The 27648-nt window shown below is 40.8% G+C and overlaps 2 protein-coding genes across 13 annotated transcripts in view; one reads left to right on the forward strand and one right to left on the reverse strand.

Moving 5' to 3' along the window:
- Position 1: 1 nt before the first annotated feature.
- Positions 2-23906, reverse strand: PDSS1 (decaprenyl diphosphate synthase subunit 1). 3 transcript variants are annotated; one of them, XM_037382671.1, is made up of 11 exons: positions 23837-23906; positions 21704-21768; positions 20705-20840; positions 20213-20343; positions 13036-13177; positions 12158-12269; positions 11960-12069; positions 5180-5260; positions 4886-4999; positions 1318-1398; positions 14-524 (listed from the first exon to the last, which is right to left on the reverse strand). In XM_037382671.1, the coding sequence occupies exons 2-11, from the start codon at positions 21766-21768 to the stop codon at positions 384-386; spliced, it is 1113 nt and encodes a 370-aa protein (XP_037238568.1). In that variant the 5' UTR covers positions 23837-23906; the 3' UTR covers positions 14-383. The 3 variants fall into 3 exon arrangements, with proteins under 3 accessions (XP_037238567.1, XP_037238568.1, XP_037238566.1); XM_037382669.1 differs by lacking the exons at positions 14-524; positions 1318-1398; positions 23837-23906 and adding exons at positions 2136-3702; positions 23276-23429; XM_037382670.1 differs by lacking the exons at positions 20705-20840; positions 21704-21768; positions 23837-23906 and adding an exon at positions 14716-14810 and having other exon boundaries at positions 2-524; positions 20213-20304.
- LOC119145881 (protein adenylyltransferase SelO-like) overlaps positions 23506-27648 on the forward strand; it is a 31891-nt gene continuing 27748 nt past the window's right edge. For 9 of the 10 annotated variants that reach the window (XR_005103554.1, XR_005103556.1, XR_005103555.1 and 6 more), the window contains exons 1-6: positions 23506-24071; positions 25238-25356; positions 25600-25728; positions 26441-26505; positions 26613-26669; positions 26769-26867. Coding sequence is in view for 7 of the 10 variants with exons in the window: in XM_037382645.1 (XP_037238542.1) it covers positions 23867-24071; positions 25238-25356; positions 25600-25728; positions 26441-26505; positions 26613-26669; positions 26769-26867 (674 nt within the window). In the remaining 3 variants the exon portion in view is untranslated. The other variant, XM_037382650.1, reaches the window with a different exon arrangement.

Here is a 27648-nt window from a genome sequence, read left to right on the forward strand (position 1 = left end):
GTTTACCAGAGAGTAACATGCATGCGCTATTTATTAGTGTGGACAAGTGAAATCGGGAACAACTTCAGTTCTCATACGCTGATTTATATTTATTCTCATTGCAGCCTTTGTGCATTAACATGTAAACATCTTCCCCCCTCCCCCCCCAATTAATAGCCTCCACTAAAACAATTGTACAGCACAGTTTGATTTGCTCTGAATTGTATGGCTTCCCACAATAAAACACCTTAAACTTCTGCTTTTTTTTAAAAAAAAGTAGAACTTCAAAAAAAATGTTTTTAAAAAAATAATTTTTGGTAGCCTGTGTTGGAAGCAAGTATCTTTTGAAATAAGTTTAGGCACAGTCTGGTAAGTAGCTGCCAGAACGAGTGGAAGGAGTTCCCTCACTTGTCTCGCGTGAGTACCATCTCCGTCAGTTGAATGAGGGCTTCTCTTTCAGGGGATGGCCGTAGCTTACTGATCTCTCTTGAAGCTTCATGGCAGTAGCGCTGGGCGAGGTAGGTTGTTTGCTGCACACCATCACTCTTATGTAAGAAGACAGTTAAAAGGTAATGGGTAACTGGTCAGCCTCCCTCCTGCCTGCTGTCTCTTCCGGTTACAGGGGGAAGTTTTAAGGTCAGTAAGTACCCTGAACACTTAATTATACACTCTGAAGGGGAAAGGAAGAGGATTCATTCAATGTTCATTGAACCTTACGTCTCTTCCCCGAAGTGTCAAAATACTAAGACTCATCCATGCTAAACTTAGGTATACTTACAAAACAACAGTATTATTAATAACCATTAATTAAGTAGAATTAGAAACTAATAGTTTAACCTCTTCTCTCCTGCTCTAAATAAAGATATGTAGAAAAAACATGCTGTCTTGAAAAAATAGGTGTTAATTTTGCGCAATTATCTGGTCTTTTCAGACCACAGTCAATTAAAATTGATGTAACTGCAGTGCACACTCCGTAAGACTGACTGGTAATTACATGCAGCTTAAACCAGTTGTTGGATACACCTACTCTTCAGGTAAGGGAACTGAGTTCATGCTTGAGCTTTTTACTTCTATTACATAGACTTCATACTATTGGAGGGGGGGGAAAAGGGGCAAGAAAAATGCACCTGTTCAGTACCTAGTATTTCTGCTAAAACACCATGCCAGTATGACAGCTGAAGACAGTAGTCTTGTTTTTAGCTTAGTATTGTACACAGCATGCTATTTAATGTGTATTTGAAAATGCAGCCCTGCCCTTTTACTTCAGAGGCAATGAATTTCAAACTGATTTCAGCAGGGACAGCGCTTCCAGAATGAAATATTTAGTATCGGTCCTACCTGCAACACGTAATTCCGAGCACGTTCAACATCTCCTGGCTTACTGAATCGTCTCATTATCATAGCATTCATTTCTGGAAACTTAAGCACAAAGGGAGAAAGTTTTGCACTGCTTATGAATTGTTTTTCATGTAGCTGCCTGCCGTGCTAAGGTCAAAAAGGAACCAAAGTACAGACCTCTTCCCTTGCCACTGTTGTTACTACAGGTGTAGCTATAGGTTAATACCTGCAATGTGCATAGCACTGTAGTATAGTAAAGCCCAAGCATTTAAAACTTAAAACTGGCTAGCTCTGTTGGCTGTAGCCAGCTGGTAGTGAAAGTTAGCGCCTGCCATTTCATCAGTGCAGTGACTTCTGTTGTGGCTACTTGCAGGTGTATAATCTGGTTCAGGTAATCTTATGTTAACAATGATGGTTAGTGTTGGCACACCTAGAAGCAGCACCCCTTCTCCCACACATACAACAGAGAACTCAGCAGGTTTGTTGTATCTATATTGCACAATTAAACCTGTTAACCCCTTCATGATACCTTTGACTGTTACATCCACTTACGCTTTCCATTGCTGTGGTAGTTTATATACACAGGCTTTACCTCTGGAAAGCTCAGAACAGATTTTTATAACAGAAAAACGTATTTTGTTTTCAATTGCATAGAATTTGTATTTAGAACTGCACACAATTCCCTACAAATCAGGTAGATAACTGAAGTCAGTTCTCTGAGAAAGTCACTGCATCAGTTATCTAAACATGCAGGTCTTTCTTCAGACAGTCCAGAAATAGGAAAACCTGGTGCTTCACAAACAAACCAAGGCCACAACTGAAGGAGCTACTCTGCAGATTTATTTCAAAGGGAAAAGGTGTTTGTTCGTCTTGTCTGAAAGGGTTATAGTCAGTCAAAGATGATTTTATTCCCATACACTTGTAAACAATTATCTGCTTTCCTTGCACACGTTTGGTCCTGAAGCTGTAGATCTACAAACTTGTTAGGGAACAAACATGTAGCATTCCTCATCGTTGTGACATTTCCCTATTACTCACAGGTAGTCTCCTTGGATGATGCATTTAGAAGTTTATTGGTGACTCATACTTGGCTTTCTGTAGATCCTAGCTTTCTTGCCATGTAATGGCAATTTAATTGCAATGTTAATATCCATTTTCATATTATTAATATGTACAATCATACAGGATGCGTATGCTTTCACTTTTTATATTTAAGCACTAAAGGATATAAAAATCCTTAAGCCTGTAATGCAAAGCTGTTAACAGTTCTGGAGATGTCACGGGCAGTATATAAGCATTTGACAGGAATGCTTATAGTAAGAACCCTCATTCTTCATCTGCAATAGTTTAAGAGCAGCTCTACACTTGGTGTATACTAGTGTACTTCCTTAAAAAAAAAAAAGGTTGGGTTTTGGGGTTTTTTTTTGAGTGAACTAACCTTAATTACTGATTAAGTAGGTCTCACATAAAGCTGAACATTTTTTGAATAAAGGCCTCTCCTTAATAGTCTAATCCACAAAAATGTATTTCAGAGGGAGGGGAGAGGACAAGAAGAAAAGGCAGTCGTCACTGAAGATCCGGAGCACATTACAGTATGTTTGTCAAGAAGACAACATGAGGATTACCAGATATATTAAAGGGTACGCAGGATAGCAGTAACCGTAATTTCAAGACAGAAGACGGCCTATAACTAACAACTACATTTTGAACTATCTTCAAGTCCTAGCTCAGGAGTTTTTATATTCTCAGATACAAATAGATGAAACATCGTTTAGTAGCAGCACAGATAAGTATCTGTTGAAGCTCCAGACTTTTTTAGCACTTATACTTTCTTTATATATCACTTAAGTCTGTAGTGCTGTGCTTCCAGTTTCTTGAAGACAGCAGGAAATTTTCAGCAAAGCAGCCTTCCGGTTAATGCGGAAAACTTTGCAAGATGGTCAAGTTATCATTCAATGCAAAAACATATGTTTCCCATCTAGCAAAGATATAAACAAGGAAAAGTGCTAAAAAGTGACCTACAAATAACAAGTAAGATTTAAAAATAGGACTGACAGATTTTCTTTTCTTGCATTTCTGTATTATGAACTCATTTGTTATAAAGCTAATTAAATGACAGATGAAATTGAAAGTCAGAGGCAGCCAACCCAAACAAATGAATAAAAGAACAGTTTTAATTAAAAAAACCGGAATATTCAACACCCACAAGACAGTGTCACCCATTCTCTACCACAATCAAGAGTATTTGCAACATGTCCTTATTTCTCTTTCATGCACAAACCAACCATTTCACAATTGCATCTTCTTTTGTACCTGTCTCTTGCTGTTCCTTAGACAACTCCAGCTGCTGATGACTAACAAGATCCTGCTGCTTATGAACACATTCTGAAATAATGATTCAAGAACAAGTTTGTGAATCTCCCAGAGGAGTCTGTGGGGAGGAACTGAGAACATGGAAGATGCTGTTCTCTGCATGCATTCGTCTGCATTCTTAAGTGGCTGATACTCTGCTTTCCTGTCTTTTCTGAGATACATGTCCTTGTAAATGCCCAGAGGATGAGGAAACAAACACCTGCATACGTTCCATCTCCCCCACCCCAGGCTCTTTAAGACAGAGGGGGAAGTAAATGTCATAAAGTTGTAGGGTTTTTTTAATTACTTAAAATTTCTCCCACTTCAAGCTTTGAGCAATTCCGATGACAGATCACAGAGAGCTCTGTTGGAGTGAGTTGTGCCCATTTTTGTATCATGCTGTGGAGTTTGGTAGGAAGGAAAGCCTTTTAAGTCCCAGGTCTTTCCTCAAGTGAATCAGAAGCTTGAGCAAGGTGCATTAAACCAGTTTCTTCCCCCCTATTTTAATGTTTCCTTTGGTGCTGCTGGCACTTTTGTTTTCCTTGTACTCCTCCAAATAATTTTTAAGCCCCTAAAAATCTTGACCAATTTTAAGCTTATTTTATTTATGATACTCCTTTTTCTCCTATCCAAACTACTATTACATTTACCTTCAGAAGGGAAAGCTTCCCATGTCTGTAACTGGATAAGACTCGAAGACAAACAGATGAAGAGATCAAATCTAATAAATAGAGATGCCCACCTAAAAGCTAGGCAGAGGTTTCAGTTATTGGCCCCAGCATGGATGCAAACCCCAGAACTTGGCAAAAATCCTACATGCATAATCAAGCCTGAGGAGAACAAGATGGCTGAGGAAAGAAGATAAGCAAGAAGCTACATAGGAATAACCTGCTGAAAACCTGCAGAAACTCTCTGAATACCTGCCCCTTTGGGAAGGTTAAGCACTTGAACAACTGGGGCAGCAAAAGACTAGTGCTGCTTTTGATACAAGAGCCTAATGGTAAGAGGACTTGTGTGTGAAGGTATTTCTCAGTCTGAAAGAACATCCATGTGCACAATAAATCCAGCTGACCTTGAACGCATTGATTTTTCACATGTGCTCAGGTCATGCTCATCACTCACACTGTAGACTTGTTTGAGCTGGACCTCTGTGTGTGCTGTTAAAGAGCAGTGTACGCTTTTTTTGTTTTGGGGAGATAGATTCGTGTTGACTTACCTGTCGACAAGCGAACAAGACAGGGCCTGTGGCCAATCCAAGCTTGAGATCTGCTGCTGTTGGTTTCCCCAGACGGTCAGCACACGATGTAAAATCCAGCACATCATCTATTAGCTGGAAAGAGATAAACATACAGGTTATTTTAAAACTTTCTTTTCTTAAACAAGAACTAAATACAGAATAATCCTTGTTAAGAGAAGATTTATAAAGGATTAAGATAGCCCACTTTGATTTCTAAGACTCTGGAAAAGTTTACATTTTAGATTCCCTTTAGTAGTTCAACAAAGGCACTACCTGAAAAGCTATGCCAACATTTTTTCCATACTGATACGCAATCTCATGAACTTTGGGATCAGGGCAGCCTAGAATTGAAACCTGAAAAGAAAAAAAAACAACCACCAAGTAAATAGAAAGCTTTAGTTAGCATTCACTTTTAGTCTCTGACCATAGGTGTGACACAGCAAGCACAGACAGTTGGGGTCTGGGAACGGAAAAAAAGCTGACTCAGTAGCACATTCTTGCTTATCTCTGTTAGGGGATACACACAAACAGCCAAGCTTATTAGAAAACAAGGCTGAACAGCAATGCAGTATTAAAAATATATTCAAGTCTGGAAGAGATTAGCTTTATTAAATATTTATCAGACAGCAATTATAATGTAAGGAGGAAGAGTGAAGAAATGTGGATGCACTGCACATGCAGGCTAGTAGTCATATACAGTCCAGTGACAGGGGAATTAGATTTATTACATATATAAATCAGCCAGGGGATAATTGGAGGTCAGACAACAGATAAATGGAAATTACATGCCTCATAAAAGATCCACAAAACTGGATGTGTTGCACCCAGGATAGGGGGGACAGTTGAGATAAGATTATTTTTAAGGGTGATGTTAACTATAACTGAATTGCTCGGGAAGATGAGCTGATAAGCTTGCAGACAAAGGTATCGAGGGATAATTAGTGGCAAAGGAAAGACAGTGAATGAAGAAAGTACACCGAACTAGACCCAAGTGTCACTAAACTGAAATAAACAAGACATTTTAATTGAGTACAGCTAAAGGAATCAACTACTTGAGAGACAGAAGTTTTGCCGAATGAACTCCACAAAGCTAAAATACAGGATGCAAACTAAGAATTGAGAGTTAATATCTTGCTCCAAATAAGAGCACTTACGCTTTTCCATTTACGTATTAATTATACATTTTGCAAAATGAGGCTGGTTATATTTAAATACTCAGATTTATTTCAGGCTTCAATAAAGCAATTATGAACAGGGGGCAAAAATCCGTCCTGGTTCAGACATTCTAAATCTGCTGTGACCAACTGGAGGAGTGAGAAGTGAAGATACATTTTACTTAATGCAAGACTAAAAATGCATGCTAGGAAAGCCACACGACATAAAAATAGGTGTATATATCTATCTCTCCACACTAATTTCTCTTTAAAACTATGTAAGGTAGCATCATTACAAGAAAAACCCCCAAAACCAAAACCGAAAACCAAGCCCAAAGTAAAAGTGAGTCCAGTAGTAGCTTTGAGGATGAACATGAAGATGGAAGTAAGAAACAACATTATGTCCTAATAAATGCAATGCAACTCGCACAAGATTAGAGACTATTTCATGCATCAGTGCATTTCGTAACTCGGCATCAGAACACGTCCCAGGCGTAGCCTGCATCTAATAGTTAAATCCCAGAGGAATCTCGATGCCTGAGGCATTAACAGCATCTCACATTTCCCAATTTTGTTTAAAAGAGGAGGACAGGACAGCAGGAAGATAATGCTACTTAAATCTAATCATACAAAATCCTGAAGGCTATTAAAACAGTGAGCTGCAAATATGATATTTAAATAGATGTTGCTAGGGTCTATCAAACTCGATCATTTTGCCCTTTTATCCTCCTTTTGATGCTTCTCTTAAATAGCAGTATCTGCCCCAAAGAGCTAACACCTACTGCTGTACCATGCCTAGCAAACTTTTGATTGCTTCTGTAGTATAAATCAAATAATACCAACAAGGCAGGAGGACTGCATCTACCCTGTTTCAATGAAATCTTTACCTCCCACCACATTGCATGTGAAGAATTAAAATATGGAATTCAGTAGAACAGTGACAAAATCCTGGTTATGGCAATGGGTCAGAATGGGCAGACATTGGTAAATGGGGAAAGGAAGTGCCATGTAAAGAGAAGAGCTTTCTCATTTGATCTTAAAGCTCAGAGCAAAGCTATTCCTGTAGGTATACAGTTTTCTGGGGACACAGCTATTACCCACATGAAGAATCACAGCAGTACAGGTACATTTAAAAAAAACCAGAAGCGTTGAGTTACAGAATGTAACACAAGCAAAATTCATCAGTGCAACATTTATTCTTGCATCTCTGTAAGAGAAGACTTTCATAGCTCCTATTCAGGTTATGAATATTTCTGAAGACAAAAAAAAATTAATAAATCCAGATTAATCTGCCTATCACACCTCAAGTGACCAGCTCTCTGACCATGACCACATCATAAACCTGCAACATGACCGGGTCTCGCTACCAGGGAGTTCCTTCAGGAGCCAATTTCTCAAGTTGCTCTTGTGAATTACTGCCCTCATCAGGGCTCTCACTGGGATGCAGGCAGGCAGCCTTGTCCCAGCCAGCCTGTCACTCTTCGTGATGAAGTTTAACTGCAGCCATAATGGGATAATGGCATGCATTTACAAATACAAATCAGGATAACAATGTCAATAGAATGACATATGTTTATATATCATGATATATGCTTAAATGATAAAGTTCACCCTTTGAAAACATCATACAGCTCCCCTGATATGACTGGTTGACTACAAATTTAATCTTGTAGGAATTCAGACTTGTCCTCTACTAAATTCTAATGAAAAATGAAAAATCCTTCCTCATACCAAGTAGTACAAATTCTTTAGAAAGGTTCTTTGAATTCAGTAAAGCCAGTCAGTCTGCTTGGCGTTATTTCAAACACACTTTTAAAAATAGAAAATGGTTTCTCTTGCTTTATGTTACATGAGAGACTATAAACCAATCTTGCCTCTTTACTGAATTTCATATCCATAAATTATTCTGTTACCAGCTCTGGGTAGATACATCCTGCTCTGTTATTATGTGAGACTGTGGCAGCTGGAGTTGAAAACACTTGCACATCTATAGCAGTGCCTCTTGCAGGTCAGAGAGGAAAATCTGCTGCTGGGCAGGGATATGCTGGTATCAACAGTGCAAGAGACGTTTGCTCTCACACTCCTAGATTTGTGGACACGATGGAAAGGAAAATCTAAATCTAAAACTCTTCCCCTTGTCCAGACTTTCTCCTTCGTGCCCATCTCCTGAAGCAATCAGGATCTTGCCTTCTCATTTGTGGCTCATCTACCAGTTTTTCCAGACAGGAGCACTGTTCCTCTTTCCAGTGGAATAACAGTATAGTTTAGGTTGGAAGGGAACTCTGAATTTATTTGGTCCAGTCATCTGCTCAAAGCAGAGCTTACTTCACAGTTAGATCAGGCTGCTGAGGGCTGTGTCCAGCTGAGTTTTGAGCATCTCCAAGGATGAAGATCCCACACCCTGTCTGGGCAACCTGTTCCAGCATTTGACCAACCTCATGGAGAAATTTTTCCTAATAGCTAATAGAAGTTTTCCATAGTACAACCTGTCCTTTCACTGCACATCTCCCCCTACACTCTACACTCTCCCATTACATAGCTGGAGAGGGCAAGAGGACTCCCCCTTAGTCTTCTCTACTCCAGGCTAAAACCAGCTCTTGGCATAGCATCTGCTCCAGCGCCAGCCATCACAGTGGCCCTTCACTGAACCCACTCCACCACGTGAATGTCTGTCTGGTACGAGGGAGCCCGGCCTTCAGGTCTCACATACGCCCAACAGAGAACAGTCGCTTCCCTTGACGTGCCAGCTACACTGGGAGGGATGCAGGCCGGAACGTGCTTGCTGCTGCAGGGCACACTGCTGACTTCTCCTCCAAGTTCTTCAAATCCTTTTTGGTAACTGCTCTTGGCAAGGGAGTTGGAAGGCCTACCTGGAAGAGCAGAAGCTCCCCCCCGCCCCCAGCAGACAATTATCTCATCTTGAGTCTGCATTTTCATGTATTTGACCTTTTCTCAAAAAATTAATATTTTAACATGTTAACCAAGTACTTGTTTATGAAGAATTGTACTTTTACAGAAGTTAAGACTATCTGTCTGAATATCTGTGTTATATTTACACTAATCATCTCCATAGCAAACACGAAGAAGAAACACCCCCAAAGGAGTTACTGTATTTTAAATAATAAATAAGGAAATTTACTGGCTATCCATAACATCTGATGCTCCTGACACTATTACCCTACATCTGTCATTAGACTTGATTGTATTCTGCCTTCCTAGCTGGGCTGGGGGGATCGGTTGTGCCGGTGGGGGGTCAGAGGTCTGATCTTCCTAGGCGCAGGTTCCACACCCTGGTAGGTGTTTCTGATAGAGCCCTGAGCACACACCAAACTGCTAGTTAAAGCAGGAGCTCGCAGGTGGATTCAGAGCTGCAGACTATTCTGACCTTTTCTTCTGTCCCTAAGGCAGACCTTCCATACACAGCTTTGCCTTACACGGGGAGGCTGCATGCTTTCTCCTAATTGAGAAATCAAGAATCTCTAGTGCAACTTTACACTTATCTCAAAAGGGGCATGATTTAATCCCTCTTCTGAAAGTATGCTGTGCAAAATATAAACAGCTTTATGAGGGTCAGGTATTCACATTACAGCAGGATAAAAAAAAGACAGAAGGAGAACCTGCTCAGCGTATTTTGCCATCTCCAGCTTGCCTGATGACTAATAGAAATTCCACTTCAGCTTTATTGTTTCTGAATTCTTGAACCAAAGTCACCTCTCGCGTTTCTCTGAAAAATGCCTTTCAGTAACTAAGGCTCCAGTGACCCTCTAGGCCATTTGCCACCATTTCCTTTTGGAACATATCATTTGGACTGCCACTTTGGCAACATTCCCCCATGTGGAACTATTGTAGAAATAAACTGGAGACTGGGATGGCTCTAACATCTTGAACAGACTGTTCTGTTCATAAAAAAAAGTACTCCTCTACCTCAAAGGACTTTTGATTTAAATGCAGTAATGCTTTGGCGATGCAGAAGGTATCTAACACAGGACTAGACCAGTGAATATCTATTATCTTGTTTAGACATTTTTCCAGGAATACTCTACTCTTCCATCTCTAAGGCATGACATGATAGATCTACGATACCACCTGAACTTGTTTAGCATCTTCTTTCCAGTAAATACTTTTATTTATGCCCAGAAACAAATCACTGGTTCTTTCCCTTCATTAACAGGAACTGAAGGGCTTATAATGACACACTAGCCTGGTTGTAACTGATGTTCTGAAAACCAGTTAACTCTTTCCTTAGCTTTCTCCCTGAAAACAAAATGTGAATACTCTTTGATTCCCCAACTGAATTTCCTTTCAAGCCAGAACTGACGATCCTGCTTATACCTTTCACTACAGAAAACAGAACTCCCTTCTGATTCCATCCTTTTCCTTAGTACTCAAAACTATTAAACAAAAACAACCCCAACACCCCCTCTACAAAAAACCAAACAAATTCCAAACAACAAAGTCCCCTTTTCACTGCTATCAATAGTTCTCCTAATCCATGCAAAAAGAAACTGAGGGAGACACATATATACCAGTCATTCCTACTATGTGCAGGAAGTATGGTTTGGCCATAGACAGGCCTCCCTTTCATTTTTCTTTTATAACATAAATTTTACTGCATGTAAAATTCCAACGATTCAGTAATGGAACAACTCAGAACAACCACTAGAAGAAAAGCAGCTGAACACACCCTTCACCAGCATCACAGGAACGATCTGGAGGGAAGGTCTTAAATCCTGAACTCTTGTGAATTATGAAAAGGAAAAAAATCAAAATAGCACATTTGTAAGGAGAATCCACCCAGTGGGAAGGTGATTTCTTCTTCTGTCTGTGAAGGTTCTTTTAGGAAGACTGTCAAAGTGAATATAAAAATATGTATGTTTTTATTGGGGTAGCAGAATAATGTGATGCTCCTTACTAGTCCAACTGCCCACTAATATAAATGAAAAATTGCAAAGGGAAATTCTTGCCAGGGTCATATTGACATTAATACGATCGATCCAGAAGACCTAATTTCTTTCCTCCCACTAGAATAAAAAATATTTTCCCTCCCCACAAAATCTATGTCTCTCCTCCTATATGATCCTTTTGATTTAAGCAATTTCAACTGCTGTATGCACAAATGTACCAGTTCTCTGAGAAGAAAGGATGACTAACACTAACACAGATTTTTTAGTCTAATTCTCTTAGAACTCCCTCTTGCTATAGCAAACACCAGCTATACCACCTTTAATTAACAAAACAAAACAAAACCACTATAACTCTTTTGGGGTGTGATTATTGCCCACCTTCTCAATTTTCTGTACTAAAGCTAAACATGTGAATAAGAGCACCATCTTGAATCAGATTTTTTTGGTAATAAAGTAACAGAACTGAACAGATAGGGTTGGATATAACAATTGATAATTAAAACCCCCAGACAAATCAAGAAGTACATGCTTCTGTTCTTTTACAATGTAACGTGAAGTATACACAGTTAGTTGTTTCCTCTCACTGTTACCATTTAAGGACCCACTCAACACCACTGAGAGGCACCATATGTCAAAGAAAACTTAAAATCGAATTACAGGCTCAAGAATTATCAACTAAGATTAAAAACAGTCTCAAAGTTGCAGAATTTCATAAATTAAAGGCTGCCACTGTGAACCTTATTTTCATTCAAGTGAGGGCAACAATAAATCTGTGTATGAATATAAAACAGACAAGAAAAAGTGAAAACCAATATTGAAGGCTACACAGCTGAACTGTGATAAAATGTACAATCTCAAACCCATTCACATTCTGGCAGAATACCACTTAAAGTGTTTGCTTTGGAGGGTCTCCAGAGAAAACAGCAATAACTAGGAGTTTAGCTGTGAAGCTTACAGTATGGTATGTTAACTTTAGAAGAGACAGACGTACATACTGCTTTACAACTGTTTGCTATAAGACTCGCGGTCTTCTTAAAAGTCTTCTCGAGGTAGTGAGCAAATCTCTCATTCTCATTTTCCTTGGAACCCAACTGGAGGAATTCACCTAAAAAGTTGCACAGATGGTAGTTTTTATTGGTGGGTTTACTGCTTAGGCAAGCAAATCTGAAGGTAAAAATAGAAAAAGACCTTACCACGCACCAGATCTTCAATCACCTGAGTTAGAACAGAGATGATAGTAGTGTTTCCAATTCGTGCTAAAGCTACGGAAGCAGCTGAGAGGATGAAGTCACCAGCTAGAACAGCCTAAGAATAAAAAAGAATTGATCTTTTAAGTATTTTTCCCGTAAGTGTTAGTAGAGACAATACTATTTCCTTTATCTGGCACGTCTACTCACATCACAGGTTTTTTTCTACAAAAAGCACACATATCTCATTGTAACAGAGAGAAAACAGAAGATAATGAAATATTAAAATTTGAACAATTTTTAATCCCTGTCTTATAGCGGTTTATACTTTTCCATATAAGCTGTCCTCCCTGTGTATAATATCTGAATATGTGTTTGCCTGTGAAGTTTTTTTGAAGGTGACTGTTACGCCATGTTAGCTCTGAATTGCCATGGTAAGTTCTGCTGCGTCAGCGGTGTACTTCTTTCCTTGCATTTCCTGATGAAGGCCTCCCTTTTAAAGCTCTATGAAGAAACACCTTTCTCAAAAAAATAAAAAAAAATTCATGCTGACTGAAAGGCTTTTCGGGTTCACTACTGAATCAGAGTAACATACAGGGTTCTGGATGAGGTGCAAGTTCAAAGTATTCCAACAGCACTGCAAAGAATTGCATAGGGAACATAAAAATCACTAAGAATCCCACTACAATCATACATTATCTAATGCTTCCAACAGTACAGAAAAGGAACACAAATTTGTCTCATCCACAGCCTGTGCACACTTCTTCATACTTTTTCTGGCATATCCCAAGACTGTGCCTAGGGAAAGTAATGTGACAAAAACCCTAGGTATTTGTGCTCTGCTGAAACTCAAAGGCAACTCTTACACATAATAGTAAACTCACCTTCCTCTCTCCCCAGATTTGATTGACTGTCATTTTTCCTCTACGAGAATTTGCATCATCAATAACATCATCGTGAACTAGGCTAGCTGTGTGGATCATCTCAGCAATTATGGCCACAGAGCGCTGGCTTGCTTGCACCTCCCTAAAATAGAAAACAAAAGCGGTCAAATAATTAAGTCAATTATATATGCTGCAATACACTAGAAGAAATCTCTACAAACACTAAACAAAAAACGTTTCTCTGAAAACAGCTGTTGCAGCTTTTCCATGGTCTGAACCCCATTGTTTCAATCCTGGAATTCGGAAGACAAGAGAAAGTAAGATCACGTTAGTAGAGTAAGTGCAATGGGACGTTTCTATCCTTATTAGGCCTGTTTCTGCCTTGCTGCATTAACAGTACTGCAAGATTCCTGAGTTAGTGACTCTAATCCCTCTAAATCCAGACTGCAACAAATAGCACAGCATCAAGGATGCTTGGTTCCAAGGAGATGGAATCTGGAAAACAGCAGAGAAAAGAACAGCAGGTAGCTTTGTAGATGAGTGTTAAGTTTTCCTCATCTCTGTGTTGCTCTACCTGCAAGATGCAGTATCACAAACCCTCCAAGGCTGGCTTACCTGTACTAACTAACCAGCAAGCTGGAGAGATCAGCAGGCACAGAAACCTGTATTCTACATTTGAAAAACATAACTCATGGACCTTATCCTTCACGTTATCTGATTACCTTAAGACCTCAGAGTTTCTTCAAAAGCCCGAGGAATTAACTGGAATTACACCGCAGTCACTTAAGAACTGTAAACCCTACCTACCTAACACTTACTGAAAAGTCAGCCTTTGGGAAGATCTAACACTGATGATTCAATTCTCAGTAGTTCACAACTACTTTATTTTTCAAACTACGTGAAAAGAAGGTAATGGAAGAACATAGAAGCAATTATCTAGGGCACAAGGCTGGCAAAATGAACATAAAAGAGCCAACCTAGCTCACACAATGGACCATCTACCCTAGTATCCAACTGCTACTGCCTTGTTCCAGACTATCTTTTCTACCTGTTTTCACCATGGATTGCATGCAGGATCCCAGAAATGGCTATCCCAGTCAGCCTTGCCTCAGAGCTGTAATAAGCCCACAGGGATGTTAAAAAAACCCCAAAACCCAACAAAACAAAACACCTACACCAATAACCAACAAAACCCAACAAAAGAAAAAATTACTTCTCATATATAGATACCTTACTTCTGGTACACAGATAACAGAAAAAAATCACAATATTTTTCAGCAGAACAGAAAAAGAACTGAGAAAAACAAAAGATAATAATTTCAGCTCAGCCGAAGGGAATTTAAAATCATCTTGCATTGCCTATATCTATTAAAATCTAGTGATTAATCACAAAATGAAAGAACATCTTGCAGTCTGCTGACATAACATTGTGTTCTGACACCTACCTCTATGCAGAACTCTGCTTTGCTGTCAGTGGGAGTTCTAACATCCTGAACAATAGCAGAATGTGTGGCTCATAGGCTGTGAAAACGCGGCTTTTACACAACAGAAAATAAGAGCTGGAAACCTTCACGGTTGTTTGAAGGTAAGTTTTACTGTGGACTAGTAATTTAGTCAAATGCTAGTTCAGTGTAAGTAGTTTTCTAAAATAAACTATTGTTACTAGGTAGGAAAACTTACCTTCAAAAAACTGTAAAGGTCTCCAGCCTCTTTCAGGCACTGGTCTCCTTTTGGGGACTCCCTTTTTCATTAATTATGTCAGCAGACTGGCCTTCCTGCTGGGAAGTAGCGGTAAATGGCAACACTCACCGACACACCAACATCTTTCAGCAGTATGAAGACAGCACAAGCATAGACATTTCAAAAGCAGGTTTTGAAAAGTTCTGCATTATAGTGCGTTTCATCTCTGACAATGACTAAAAATGGCGTAGGAATGCTCATGGTTCATGTGTCCGGTTCCCAGAACGTTGTATCAAATGTGATAATTTAAGCTGAAGGGTTTTTTTAAAAACTACTCTTTCTGCAAGGTCTCAAGCAAGGCTCTTCCCATCAGTGCCAAAAAAATTTGCAACAGTTTCCTACAAACATCATGTGAGAGTAATTCTGAATCAGAGCATGCCTATTTTAAGGAAAACACACAAGAAACAGGATCCTTCTCATTCCTTGCCATTTTTCATTCTGCTTCGCCTGCAAAACAAAAGCAAAAAGTAGCAGTAACTCAAGCCCATAGATAACTGGGTCCTCCCAAGTCCAGTAAGTGGAAAGATGCCATTTTTAGGTCATTCTCAAGGTAAAGGCACCCCAAGATGATATGAATTTACACAAGATTTTTTTACAATTTTAAGTTTACCTTCTTATACGTGCATTATATGATTTTTTTAAGCCCTTGATTATGTTCTATTTTTCAGCAGGACTCCCTGCTTGATTCTGTGATAAGCTTTTACAGACCTACAGTACCCTGAGCTCTTTTCCATTGGAAAACTTGTTTCATGTACACTGAACAAGACCAAGGCTGGTCTTAAGAGTTTTAAAAAAAAAACAACCAAGCACAACTCTACCTCCAAATATCCTCTACAAAAAATAAGAGAGGGTGGGGGGCAGCAACAGGGGGAAACTCAAAACAACACAAAACAGTATTTACTCTCTTCAATAAAGAGCTTTGCAATATGTTTGCCCGTAAGTAAGTATTACCAGTTTAAAGACAGGAAACGTGCAAAAGAACTTGCAAAATTTCTGTGTTACAACCACACTCCTCAAAGTATGTTTTTGCTGTTAAGACCCTGTGGCTGAAAAAAGGGACCATTTCAGAAACACAGTCTGTGACACGGAATGGCACTGCAAACTGGGGGAAGCATAGAGAACAGATGTGTTAACACAGGAGCAAATTATGGAACAGCTGAAAACCAGCATACAGTACAGGCATCTGACAACCGTGGAGAAGTGAAAGAAAAGAGAACCAAGGCTGCTGGCAGGTCCCCATATCTTTAGGAAACATTCTATGGAGTTTAGCCAGGTCATTACATTTAAGTATTCCTCACACTGTTCTAAAGGATTTATTTCCCCTTTTTCCCCAAATCTTTTGTGCTCGCTATTTTCTCTAATGAGATGTCTCTGTACTTCTTTTGCCTTCTCTTATTTGTTTCTCTCTCATTTTGGTTGCAGAAATAGAAATAAAAATTCCTATCTGCAGACACCTCTGGAGAATACACCCTAAACAGAAGCATCCAGTCAGGCTAAGTGATAATTCTGTGAAATTCTGCACAAAGGTATGTGAAGAAATGCCAGTGAATGTGTGAAATTGAGGGTTTACATGACCTCCGCTTAAACTCTTGGCAACAATTCTTGCTCTCACACAAAGCTAAGTGGCTATCATTAAGCAAAAAGCCATTGCCAAAGGGACCTAAAGACTCAGGTTTGGACTTCAGACTCTTGGATGTTCAAGGGAAAAAAAACCCAACATAAAAAAAAATAATCCAACATAAAATTATTTGAATGCTTCAGACCATTATGGTTCAGATTCTTTATACAACTGTCACTTTCCTTGTTATGACTACAATAAAGTGACTTCACTCTAAAAGGACAGTTAACCTGCTGAGCATATTCTAAATACCTAGCCTTCCTCAAATCTAAACATAAATAATCATGCCACCTAACCTGTAAGCAGAGCTACCTGGGTGCTCCCCTCCATTCACTTGAGAAGTCTTAGCTGTTCTGGTGGAGCTCTGTGAAGATAAAAAAAGTCTCTGTGGACAGCCTCATAAGATCAGGACCTCTAAGCTTACAAAGTTGTTATTGATAGGTTATATATGTCCTGTTATTTTAACAGCCAAGCAAGGAAGAGTATTATCTTTTCTACTAGGACTGCACAAAAGGAAAAAAAAATGAAACCATCAAATGAAAGAACAGGCAAAATCATGCTGGGTCCAGCAAGTTATATGACAGTTGAGAATGCAGCAAGATGAAGCAGAAACTCACGTCTCAGTAACACACACCCCAGCAGCAGAATAAATAAAAAAATGCTAGGGATGAACAGCACAGGATATTGGCTCATCCCACAAGGCTACAGATGTTGTGGCCAGTATCTTTGATTACATGTGTGGGAACCAAAGCTTCAACAAATAAAACAAGTCTGGGAGAAGAATAAATATTAACTGAGGAAAACAATGACAAAAAGCTTTAAGGGAAATGGTAAGTTGAAAGAGGAAAAACATCTTAAACAAAAATGCCGGGAGAAGCAGCACGGAAAGCAAGTATTTTTCTCCCTCAGGTCTATAGCAGAGTAGCGGAGTTACAAATATGCAGTGTTTCCTTCTCTACATATACAAATTTCCTCATAAAGAGTAAAAAATTGGAAGAACAATTTGTCACCTCGAAACAATCCCGCTTTAAGAGAAGTATAGGTCTATACAAACCAGGTGTAACGCAGCCTGCTTCAAGCTTAAAAGCAAAAGAGAAGAAAATGCCCATAAAAAATCCATCAACTCACAGTATATGGGTATCCACAATATGGAAATGTATTCTTTTGGCATGGCCTACCCAACCCTCAAAAGACACTGGTCATCATGCATGAACCAAAAAGCAGTACACTGAAGACTTGTACAACATATGTGAATTTTAATTACAACTGTAGGCTTAAAGAAAAGTGGCATGAGGCAAAAAAGAGGAAGCTAAGTACCCTGAGATTTCATTCTCTTCCTTTGCTGAAACATTTCTGTTCTCCCTACTCAGATTTTCATTCTAAAAACAACATGACAAAGATAGTGACTCAGTCTGTCCCTGTACAAGGAACATTCAGATTAATGAGGCGGCTTTTAAACATCAAACATAGTTTGGAGGTGCTGACAAAAGCTGCAACAGATGTACAAAAGCTGCCAAATGACACGGGCATCCATAAATCAGAGCACTTATGCTAACGGTTGGCTACTGCAAAGCAAACACTTGCCTCAGGCATATGCAGGACCTGAACTCTGAGATCATGCCTTCTCACTGGTGTTGTGAAATTGCTTGGAGGGGGGTATTATAGATCTATTTTTTATTTATATATATATATATGTATATGTATATATGTATATGTGTGTGTATATATATATATATATAAAAATATATTTATAGGGCATGTCTTAAAACTGGTCCTGATGGTTTCAAGACAGCATAATGCATGGACAAGAATATCTCCATGAGCATATACATATGTCAAAAGACAGCAAATATGATTTGAGCATATAAAGGCAAAATCAGTTCTTTCTACAGATACTTCTTGTCTTTGATTCACTGCTCACCTCCTACACTATATGACATCAATTCCAGCCTGCTCGGTATGGCATGTACAGTACACAATTTCATTTATAAGCTTCTCAGGCTACACATTAGAATGAGACAAAACTACTTTTCCCGTTATTCTGACTAGAAGGACGCTCACTGCCCCAGTTGTTTAAAGTCTCCTCCTAAGTTTCCACCCTCTTAGCATCATCCTTTGTCTTAAATAACTCTTTCACCCATGTTCCTGATAAATTTGTAGACCACAAGTCCTTCATTTTCCCCAATTACTTTTGCCCTCGATCCCTGATGCTATCTGGACTTATCTTCTTCTGCACGTGGATCAGACATGCCATGATTTTACAAAGAGTGATATACAAGGGTATCAGCACTCCTGTAGCTGAAGTGGATATACTATGGTTCATGCATGCTAGGATTCCTTTAAGGTTTTTCATAGAGAAGGTGGCTGCAAATCACATTGGGGTTACGTCTGGACAGGACACTCACAAGCCTCCAAGCTCAAGCAGAAATTTCTATTTTATTGTGCTTCCTTTCATCCCACCATGGATAGCCAGTACGATAGTACTGTAGAATACAGTACGATAGTACAGTAGAACAATTCTGTCATCAAGAAGTGCCATCATCACACTCCTGTTTTTCATGTCAAGATCACTCACTAAAATATTAAGTCAAACAGTGCTGTGACAAAGGACATCCCTGCCCTGAGGAGTTTCACAACTGACACTGTTCCTTTTGTTACCTCTAACACAATGACAAGGGGCAGTACCGAATGGAGAACAGAACCGGGCTAGAGTTCATTAATCCTGGACAATGTTTTCCTAAAACAAGAGGAATTGGCACACACAGGACAGGACACTGCCAACTAGGTTTTGCTTTCTCCTTCGAAATTATACACATAGGAGGGGGCATACCAGGAGAGGTGCCATATTAAGCAGCAAAATATATGCTACACTCTGAGGCAGAAATCAAGTCCAACAAGGCATTAACCTACTGCTAAGGAAAAAATGATGGGAGAGTTGAGAAAATCCCTTAAGACTAATAATTTAGTCTAGAAACACTTCTGGCAAGGGTCCAAAGATTTCATATTTGAAATTCTGTGTGAGGGAAGACTGGAAGCATAGCTGGAAGACAGAGAACACTCCAGCCAACATATTTCCTCAAAATGCAAACATAGCAACTGATAGGAATGTGTGGAAAGAAGCGTCTGCAATGAGCCAGAGCAAGGAATTATAAAGTACAGGGTGAGCATGATGTTCTGTTCTGTTAAAACTGTTTTCAAAAGACAAGTAACTTGAAGAACATGAGGCTTACACCAGCTCCAAGCTTAGAATCTTAAAGTGTAGACACTTGCTCCTGGGGGGACGGGGGAGGGGGGGGGAGGAATCTGGCTGTTTTGAAGGTCTCAAAGCTTTGAATATAATCATACTACCTGCTTTTCTGCATAATTACAAAAAAACCACCTATGAAAGTCTCTTCTTGCAGCAAAGTTCTTACCTGTGACAAGAGTGTAATAGTTACAGGATTGTTTACAAATGAAAAATACTTTTAATTAAGTCCATACAGTTTCAAGGAGTACTAAAGGTTCCAAAAAAGCCTTTATCCAAGAAGCTCAAATCGACTACAAGTCTCACAAGTATCAGAAATTGGCAATATTATTTATCCATCACCAGTTACAACTGCAGTATAGTTCACAATTTTACACATGGAAGCATGTAATAAACCTGGTAGCTCCTTTTGCGCTTCTAACTACAAAAATACAGCTTCACAACAGAACTTAAATTTAGGTTTTACTAAGGAGCAATTTATTTTCATAAAGTTACTAGGCATATTTTTCCAGAACACAAGAATTATAGATTTCAAGTGTGATATATGCCCATACATCTAACAGTGACCCACTCACCTGGAATTATTATGGTGAATATTGCAAGCCCTTGCCATTAGCACCACAATCATTGGTCGAAAGGCCTTTCCTTTCCCATCAAAGTAATAATCGCACATTTCCTTAAGTTCTGCTGTAGATACAAGTAATTCCTATAAAAAGGAAAATAACATATCAGCATAGAAGTCACAAAGCCAATCTGTTTCGTGTAAGCGAAACAGTATTCACACATGAAGTTACTGCCTGCATTCATTCCACCAGTGTAAGCTGAAGTTGTTCTTAAAATTGCTATGAGTAATCTGAAACATAAACGATGTATTCTAGCAGTGCAAATCAAGAGAAAAAAACTGCATTCTAGTTCTATAAGAAACGTAGAAATGCTCTCTGCCTTCAATTTATGTTTCAGACAGCTGTTCATAGGAATATTTTTTCAATAACTATCTTACAAAGCAATAGTTGCTATTAAAATCAGAATCACCACAACATCCCAGAGTAGTCACCAAAATCCCTCACCTTTTTAATATCTTCATAGAGATTCTTCAAGTCTTTTCTACCGAGTTGAAAAGGGTCTTGGTATTTTTCATCACTAACTGTCTTACTGCAGCTGCACAAGTGGGATGTACTTGTATGATGAAACCTGGGGACAGTGCTTTTCAAGAGAGCAATTTTGTTAAAAGCAAACTTTCCCTGATTCCCCAAACAGAAACATTGCAAAGCATTTCTCCCTCCCCCTCCTCTGCCCTCAGACAAAATTTAACCAAAAGGCTAAAAGGTAAGCAGAAGGCATCAAAATACTCTTTCCAGTCAGCTAATAAGGTGCAAGGACAGCACAGCTACATATTGATGATCAAAGACTTTCAGAAGCTGGCAAAGAGCAGCATTTGGCAAAAAATAACACACATACACCCCTTAGCAAATTACAGAAGTCTTCTGAGGTCTCAATGTATTAATTTTGAATACAGTATTGATAGTACAGCATACATTTGGAGATGAGGCCCTCCCCTTCCATTACCACAATTATTCTGTTACTTTCTTCCCTCTCCTGTATACTCCTGGAAAAACATTCCTGACATGGATTTGAAAATTCTCCTTTGCACATCCAGCTACATTATAAATTAAAACCATACTTCCAGGTAGCATGATGATGCTGTGAAAGTTCATCATTAAAGGGTGAAAACTCCTCCTGGATGGATTAAGATGCATCAGGCTTAGGCCTGATTTTTTTATGTTCCCTGGAGTTGAAGTTTACATCTCTTATTATGTTTCCTTTTCCAAAGTGAACCATATAGGGCATTTCTAGGGGCATTCTTGCTTTGCCCGTTGCTCTCCAGGGAGGACTTAGATTCAGACTCAGCACCACAGCAGAATTACACAGAATTATCCAGCTACATACTAGAGTACTAGAGCAAATAAAACCTTATTTTCAAAGTTTACAGCTCACAGGTGTCACTACCCTGTTCACCCAATTAACTGCCTTTACCCATTACACAACAGTACGAACCTCCAACTTACCGCCAAAATACATTACATATTTTTGGAAATGACAAAGTTGAACTTCTTTGGGTAAAGTGACACATCTGCACAAAGAAAAACAGTTAATTTAACAGAACTTTAAACCAGCAGAAAACATTTGATTACAAAACACAAGTGTCTGTTCATCGGCACTGCTCTACTTCCCCATTTTACCAACCCAGCATCAAAAGGAGTCGCGTAATTTCCTTCCATGTTACACAAGACAAGAATTGGCTTCTGACTTGAAGTGACTCTTCTGTTCAGGAAGGTTGGACTTTCTCCCTCCCAGGACCAGCCCAGAAGGCGTTATCAGTTAACTTCCCAGAACTGCTCTAATGAAACCTTGCTTTCGAACTTGTGGAAGGTGCAATTTTCAAACGTTCCCTGTCTTGCAGATAAATCTGGATTGTACCAGTCCCGGCACAGAGAAAAGGACAGGAGCTGTTTCTATAAACTATTACACTAACAGAAGAACATCATGTCCTCATTTTACCCTGAAGCAATTTTAATTCAGCTTGCTGCTTATGATAATTTACACCTGTATGTCTTCCCTGCCAGATGTCAAGAACCTAACCTCCAAGGCCAGCAATCTCCCATGCTCTCTCCCTGCAGGCTGAGGTCATGAGCCTGCCGGAAAGCACAGTCCCAGGTACACAATTCCAGCACAGAGAGGCTGAGAAAGGAATGCACCTTCTTCTCTGCCCCTGGCAGTGCTGCCAGGAACTACCCAGCCCTGGTCTGGAGTGCAGGCTGACTCAGGGGCTGACCCAGCCCTAAATGACTGCCATCTGCGCATTAGCAAACCGCCTTTCCAAATGCCTGCACAGGAACACTCAAGGAGACCTAGGACGGGAGAAGCGTTCCCCCAGCTTGCTCCTCTTGCCTCAGCATCTCCTTGTATGCAGCTTGAAGTCTCTCCTCTGCCACAGGGAAAGAAACAAGAACACCTTAACAGCTCCAGGATGCCCTTCCATCCTCCTTGTGTACAGGATGAAAAAAAGGCCAGACAAGGAGACAAGCAAATGAGAGAGACCCTAACTTACCACAGATTGGCAACTCACTCCTGATTTCAATGGCCAGCCCCATGGCTGAGACCTTCATAAGTGCGCTCTCTCACACCTCTCACCGTTTTCTGTTGTTAAAAAGTAGCTGATCTCCTCCTAGCTCTCCTTCGGTGAGGGCACAGACAGGCCCTCACCTTCACACCGCAGCGAGACGGGGTCAAGCGCGATGCTGGCCACAGCGCTGGCCGGACACCTCACTGCGGGTCACAGCAGCGCGGCCTCCTCTTACGCCTGACACAGGCACGGCGACAATCTCGCTCTAACGCCGATCGCTTTCCCTGCTCCCGCCTAGAGCAGCCTCCGAGAGGCTCTTCCCCACCACAGCAACGGACGCCGCGCTCACTCCCCCCAGGCCGCAGCCCCCGGCCCGCCGCAGCCCTCCGGCCCGCCGCGCTTCCCGGGCGGGAAACGCCGCCGCGACCACCCGACCCCTACGCCCCGCCGGGCCCCCCCGCCGCCCCATTCATTGCCGGTGACCTCCAGGCGCCCGCCGCCGCGCCGCACTCACCGCCGCGCTGGGGGCCGGAGGCGGCGGGGTGCGGGAGCCGGGCCCCGGCGGGCGGAGGCGCGGCAGGGAGCCGAGCGGCAGCGCCCGGCGGGAGGAGGCGCCGCACGGCCACCACCAGCGCAAGGCCATGGTGTCCCCCAGCCCCGCCGCGCCGGTAACGCCTTCCGGCACCGCCGCGACCCGGACGCGGAAGCCAGGCGCCGCTGCCAGCCGCTGGCAGGGGTGCGGAGGGCATCCGCGCGGGCGGCCCCCGCCTCGCCTCACGCCGCTCCCTGGGGGCGCCGAGCGCCGCGGCACCGGGCAGGGCACCCGGCTACGGGGCAGGGCTCGGGCGGCCGCCGCCGCCCTTCAGCGGGGCTCCGGCTCTGCCAGCCCGCCCGGCGGGGCTGTGGCGGCGGCCCCCCGGCGCTGGCCCGGTTGGCGCGAGGAGCGCGGTTTCAGCGACAGCCGCTCCGCCCTTCCCTCTCGGAGAAGGCGCCAGCTCTCCCCTGACACCCCTGCGGGGAGACAAGCGAGGAGGGCCTTGTCTGAGGCGAGAGAGGCTTCAGGCCGGTTCCTTACGTGGCTCGGTGAAGGCGCGGCCCGGCGGACATGTGGTGGCCCCCCTGGCTGGCCGCCTGGCTGGCCTGGGTCTGTGGGGCCGGGGCCGGGCGCACCGCGCCGCTCTGCGCCTCGGGCGGGCTCTGCCCGGCCGCGCTGGGCCCGAACGCCTCGCAGCCGGGGCCGGGCCGCTGCCCGCCGCGCCGCGGGGCCACCCAGCTCTGCGCCTGGGCCCTCTCCTCCGGCAGCCTCCTGGGTAGGGCCCGCGGCGGCTCGGGGGGGGGCGCAGCAGCTGCTAAAGCGAGAGCTACGTGCAGACCTAGTGCACACAGTGAAATACTGTTAAACTTCCTCCCCCTTCTTTTTTTGTATTAGCAGTTTATCGTAATGGAGAGAGGCGCAAGTCCCAATGATGTGTTAATGCAAAATTGATGGCCTGGCCTGTCATTTGGAGTACGCAAAGCAGTATACCTCTCAGGCATAGAGAATTACCTGTAATAACAAAGATAATTTGCACGATAACATTACAGAAACAATTTCATTGGGTGTTACAATTGCTTTCAAGCATTAACAAACAATAAGTGATAAATGTTGTGGCAGCTGCCTGTAACAGGATTTTTCATTAGAGATATTGAGAAACGTGGCTAACAAGTAGTCTCCAGAGATGCTAACTTTAATTTTTTACTAAACAGTGACTGTGAGGTACTGGGATTTTATAATTAACATAGATTTTTAAGATTGTTGCAAGCAAAAATCCATAAGGACATTAAAACACACAGCATTAGTCCGGTGTTTTAGAACAGTGTTTGTCTTCTGTTACGATGGGTGAGGGTGTGGAGTAGCTCTGAAGGAAGAACGAAGCACACCTTTTGAGTACATATGTTACGCTACAGCAAGAACTGTGTCTCTGACCCTTTAGTTCACTGTTTACATTACTCAGAGAAGACTACAAGCTGGTTTCTTAGCTTACTTGGTGATCATCATTGCATATGGACTGTGTATCAGTTACCAGCGCACAGTGTTGCACTACATCATTCATCTGCAGGGATAGCTGAACTTTTCTGTCTCATGCAAATTATCTTTTAGGGTTGCATATAATTGAGTGCAATATAAGACTGCCATGAAACTGTTCTAATCAGTCAACTGAACCTATGCTTAAATATGTTTTAGATCTTAAAACTGGCATGCCCTACTGGTTTCTTTAACTGCAGAATTCAGTCTTTCTTTTCAAAAGTCCCAAACAGAATAAAAACCTGTATTTATTTGGGCTGGCTTTTAATGCAGGCTCAATATACATTGTAATAAAGAGTCAGGTTTTCATTGCTTCTGAAGTATTTTGATTGGATTTAAGGGGAAATGTATTAAGAAGAATACGTCTAATTGCTTTTTAAAGAACATTTCGTGTGTGTTTGATGTTTACAGATCCTTTTCCAATTGATGTGATCCAGGAAAATTATGTCCGTAATGTGAGAAACTGCATTTTTTCAATTGTCTATCCTACACCTTTTAAATCTAGAGTTCGTCTTGTAGCTGTTTCAAAGGTTGGCTATTATTTATTTTCCTTCCTTTCTAATTAGTAGAGACTGTTGATACATGTACTAACATATATTTTAATATTCATATGCTCTTTATTGTGAAAGCTTCTCACCTATATATGTTAAACAAATACAACATATGAAACTTACTGTGGGGTGTCTTTGAATAACAATGTCTGTAGAGAAAACACATTACAATTGAAAAATCTGGTCATATTCAAGTACCATCTGTATTATTTTTTTGACCAGGAAGTTCTTGAAGATATTTTGGATCTTGATATATCTATCAAAGGAACATCTGATTTTCTTCACTTTGTCAGTGGTGGGAAAGTGGTACTTGGGTCTGTTCCATTGGCCCATAGGTATGGTGGTCATCAGGTAACTATGGCACTCATTCTTCCAGGTGGAATTATGTAGGTCTTTTCACAGTAATTATGCCTGTAAGTATATGAACACTTATGAACATTTTAATCACAGATTTGTTCTTCATAAGGGGCTGCAGATGGAACAGAACTACAGCACTCTTTCATGGTTCCATGTCTGCTTTCTCTGCTCCTGTTTATGCCAGAAGCAAATTACCTTTTTAACTTCCATTAGCTGTGGAGTCTGCTCAGCACACCTGTGGCCTAACAAGCTCTGATTCATGATAGGTATTACCAGCTCTGAGGAGTGAAGAAGGCAGAGTCTCACTTCAATACCATGATTACTAAGTGTTAAGTTTCTTTGAAATGGGTTAGATTATTCATGGAAAAGAATGGTAGAATTTGGTTTGTAATTTCCAATTAAAATTACAAGCTGTGTCAGTTTAAAGACTCATTATACAAAAGAGACAGGGCTGTAGCTGTACATCATAGCTGGAAGGTAAAGAAAAAAGTGGGGATTACTGGCATTATTCTTTTTCTGTGGTTTTCTGATTCATTATTGGTGAGTGTGGAAATAGAGCTTTAGGGATATCTTAATGACTGCCTAAGCAAATGTGTCATTATGTTTCATTGTATTGTGTAGATCACAGAAAACCTACATATAATCTGTATATATATAACTGCTCTAAATGATAGAAGAAAATAACTTGATTTTTCATTTTTGTTAGTTCGGTAGCTGGGCAGGTCAGCTGGGTGATGGAAGAGCCCACTTGATTGGAGTATATACAAACAGGTGTGACTTTTTTTTTTTTAAGTGACTGATTCAACTCTGTATTCTGTTTAGCTGATTCATGCATTTCCCAAGGTGTACTGTTAGAAATGCTACTGGTATTTTTGCAGGCATGGCGAGAGGTGGGAATTGCAGTTAAAAGGCTCGGGAAAGACCCCATATTCCAGGTAAGTTGCAATTAATCTATGTGCACCAAAACTGTATGTTGACTTTTTGAAATTTGCTTTGATTTTGTGACCTATTCCTTATTTCTCTGTTCTCCATAGGAATGGCGATGGAAGAGCTGTGCTTCGCTCTTCTGTGAGAGAGTTTTTGTGTAGCGAGGCCATGCACTATCTTGGAATTCCTACAAGCAGAGCTGCTAGGTATTTTTCTTTTCTTTTTCACAGCATCCTAATTTACAGGTAATTTTGTGACTGAGTTTCACTGAGCATCAATAAAGCAGGACAGTTAGTTTCCAAGAGGATACATCTTTCTTTTCGTATGTATGCAAATCAGAACAAAATACATCCCTGCAGTTTTTTAGATTTTTGGATAAAACTTTCCAGTAATAATGAGATCCAGCAATTAATTCATTCACTTTTCCCTTTTGTATGCTTTAAAGTACTACTTTGTTTAAATATGATATCACGTTCTGTCTGTGTCTTGCAGTGAACAGCTGTTGTTCACTTGTAAGACTGTCTTAACTGAATTCCCTTAATTTGAAATCTGTTTTTTGTAAAGAAAGTAATAAGTGCAAATTAAATTGAGTTAATACCTGACACTAACTCCCCTCTCCAGCTTTTATGACACTGCCATCAAGATCATCTTCTCTTTAAAAAAAATAAAATTGTTCTCTCCCTTGTTGCACACCAAAAAATTTGCAAAACCAGCAGAACTAGATTCCTGCCCTGTAAATGATAATGCCTTTAGTGTATGTGGATAATCAATGAGTCTATTAAGATATTTTACATGGTTAATAAGTGAGTCTTTTATTAATTTAGCATTTGGATTAATTTTTCTAGAATCAGGTCAAGTAGGAAAATGGAAGTGGCTATTTCTGTATTGTCGTAGTCACCTAGTTGCAATTTTTAGGATTGGTAGGAAAAATTGTCAGTCAGATGAATAGACATTAATATTGGAGGTAGTGCTGAATATAGGTAATTG

This window comes from Falco rusticolus, chromosome 4 (assembly GCF_015220075.1).
Source record: "Falco rusticolus isolate bFalRus1 chromosome 4, bFalRus1.pri, whole genome shotgun sequence".
Lineage (NCBI taxonomy): Eukaryota > Metazoa > Chordata > Aves > Falconiformes > Falconidae > Falco > Falco rusticolus.

What these genes read in the sequence shown, in the direction of transcription:
- PDSS1 (XM_037382669.1), bottom strand. Translation starts at nt 23,404, where the DNA reads ATGGCCTTGCGCTGGTGGTGGCCGTGCGGCGCCTCCTCCCGCCGGGCG. An exon ending in ATGTTGGCATAGCTTTTCAG is followed by an intron (nt 5,000 to 5,179) that starts GTAGTGCCTTTG and finishes ATCTCTTTCCAG; the next exon opens with CTAATAGATGATGTGCTGGA. An exon ending in TCTTGTTCGCTTGTCGACAG is followed by an intron (nt 3,703 to 4,885) that starts GTAAGTCAACAC and finishes TCATTATTTCAG; the next exon opens with AATGTGTTCATAAGCAGCAG.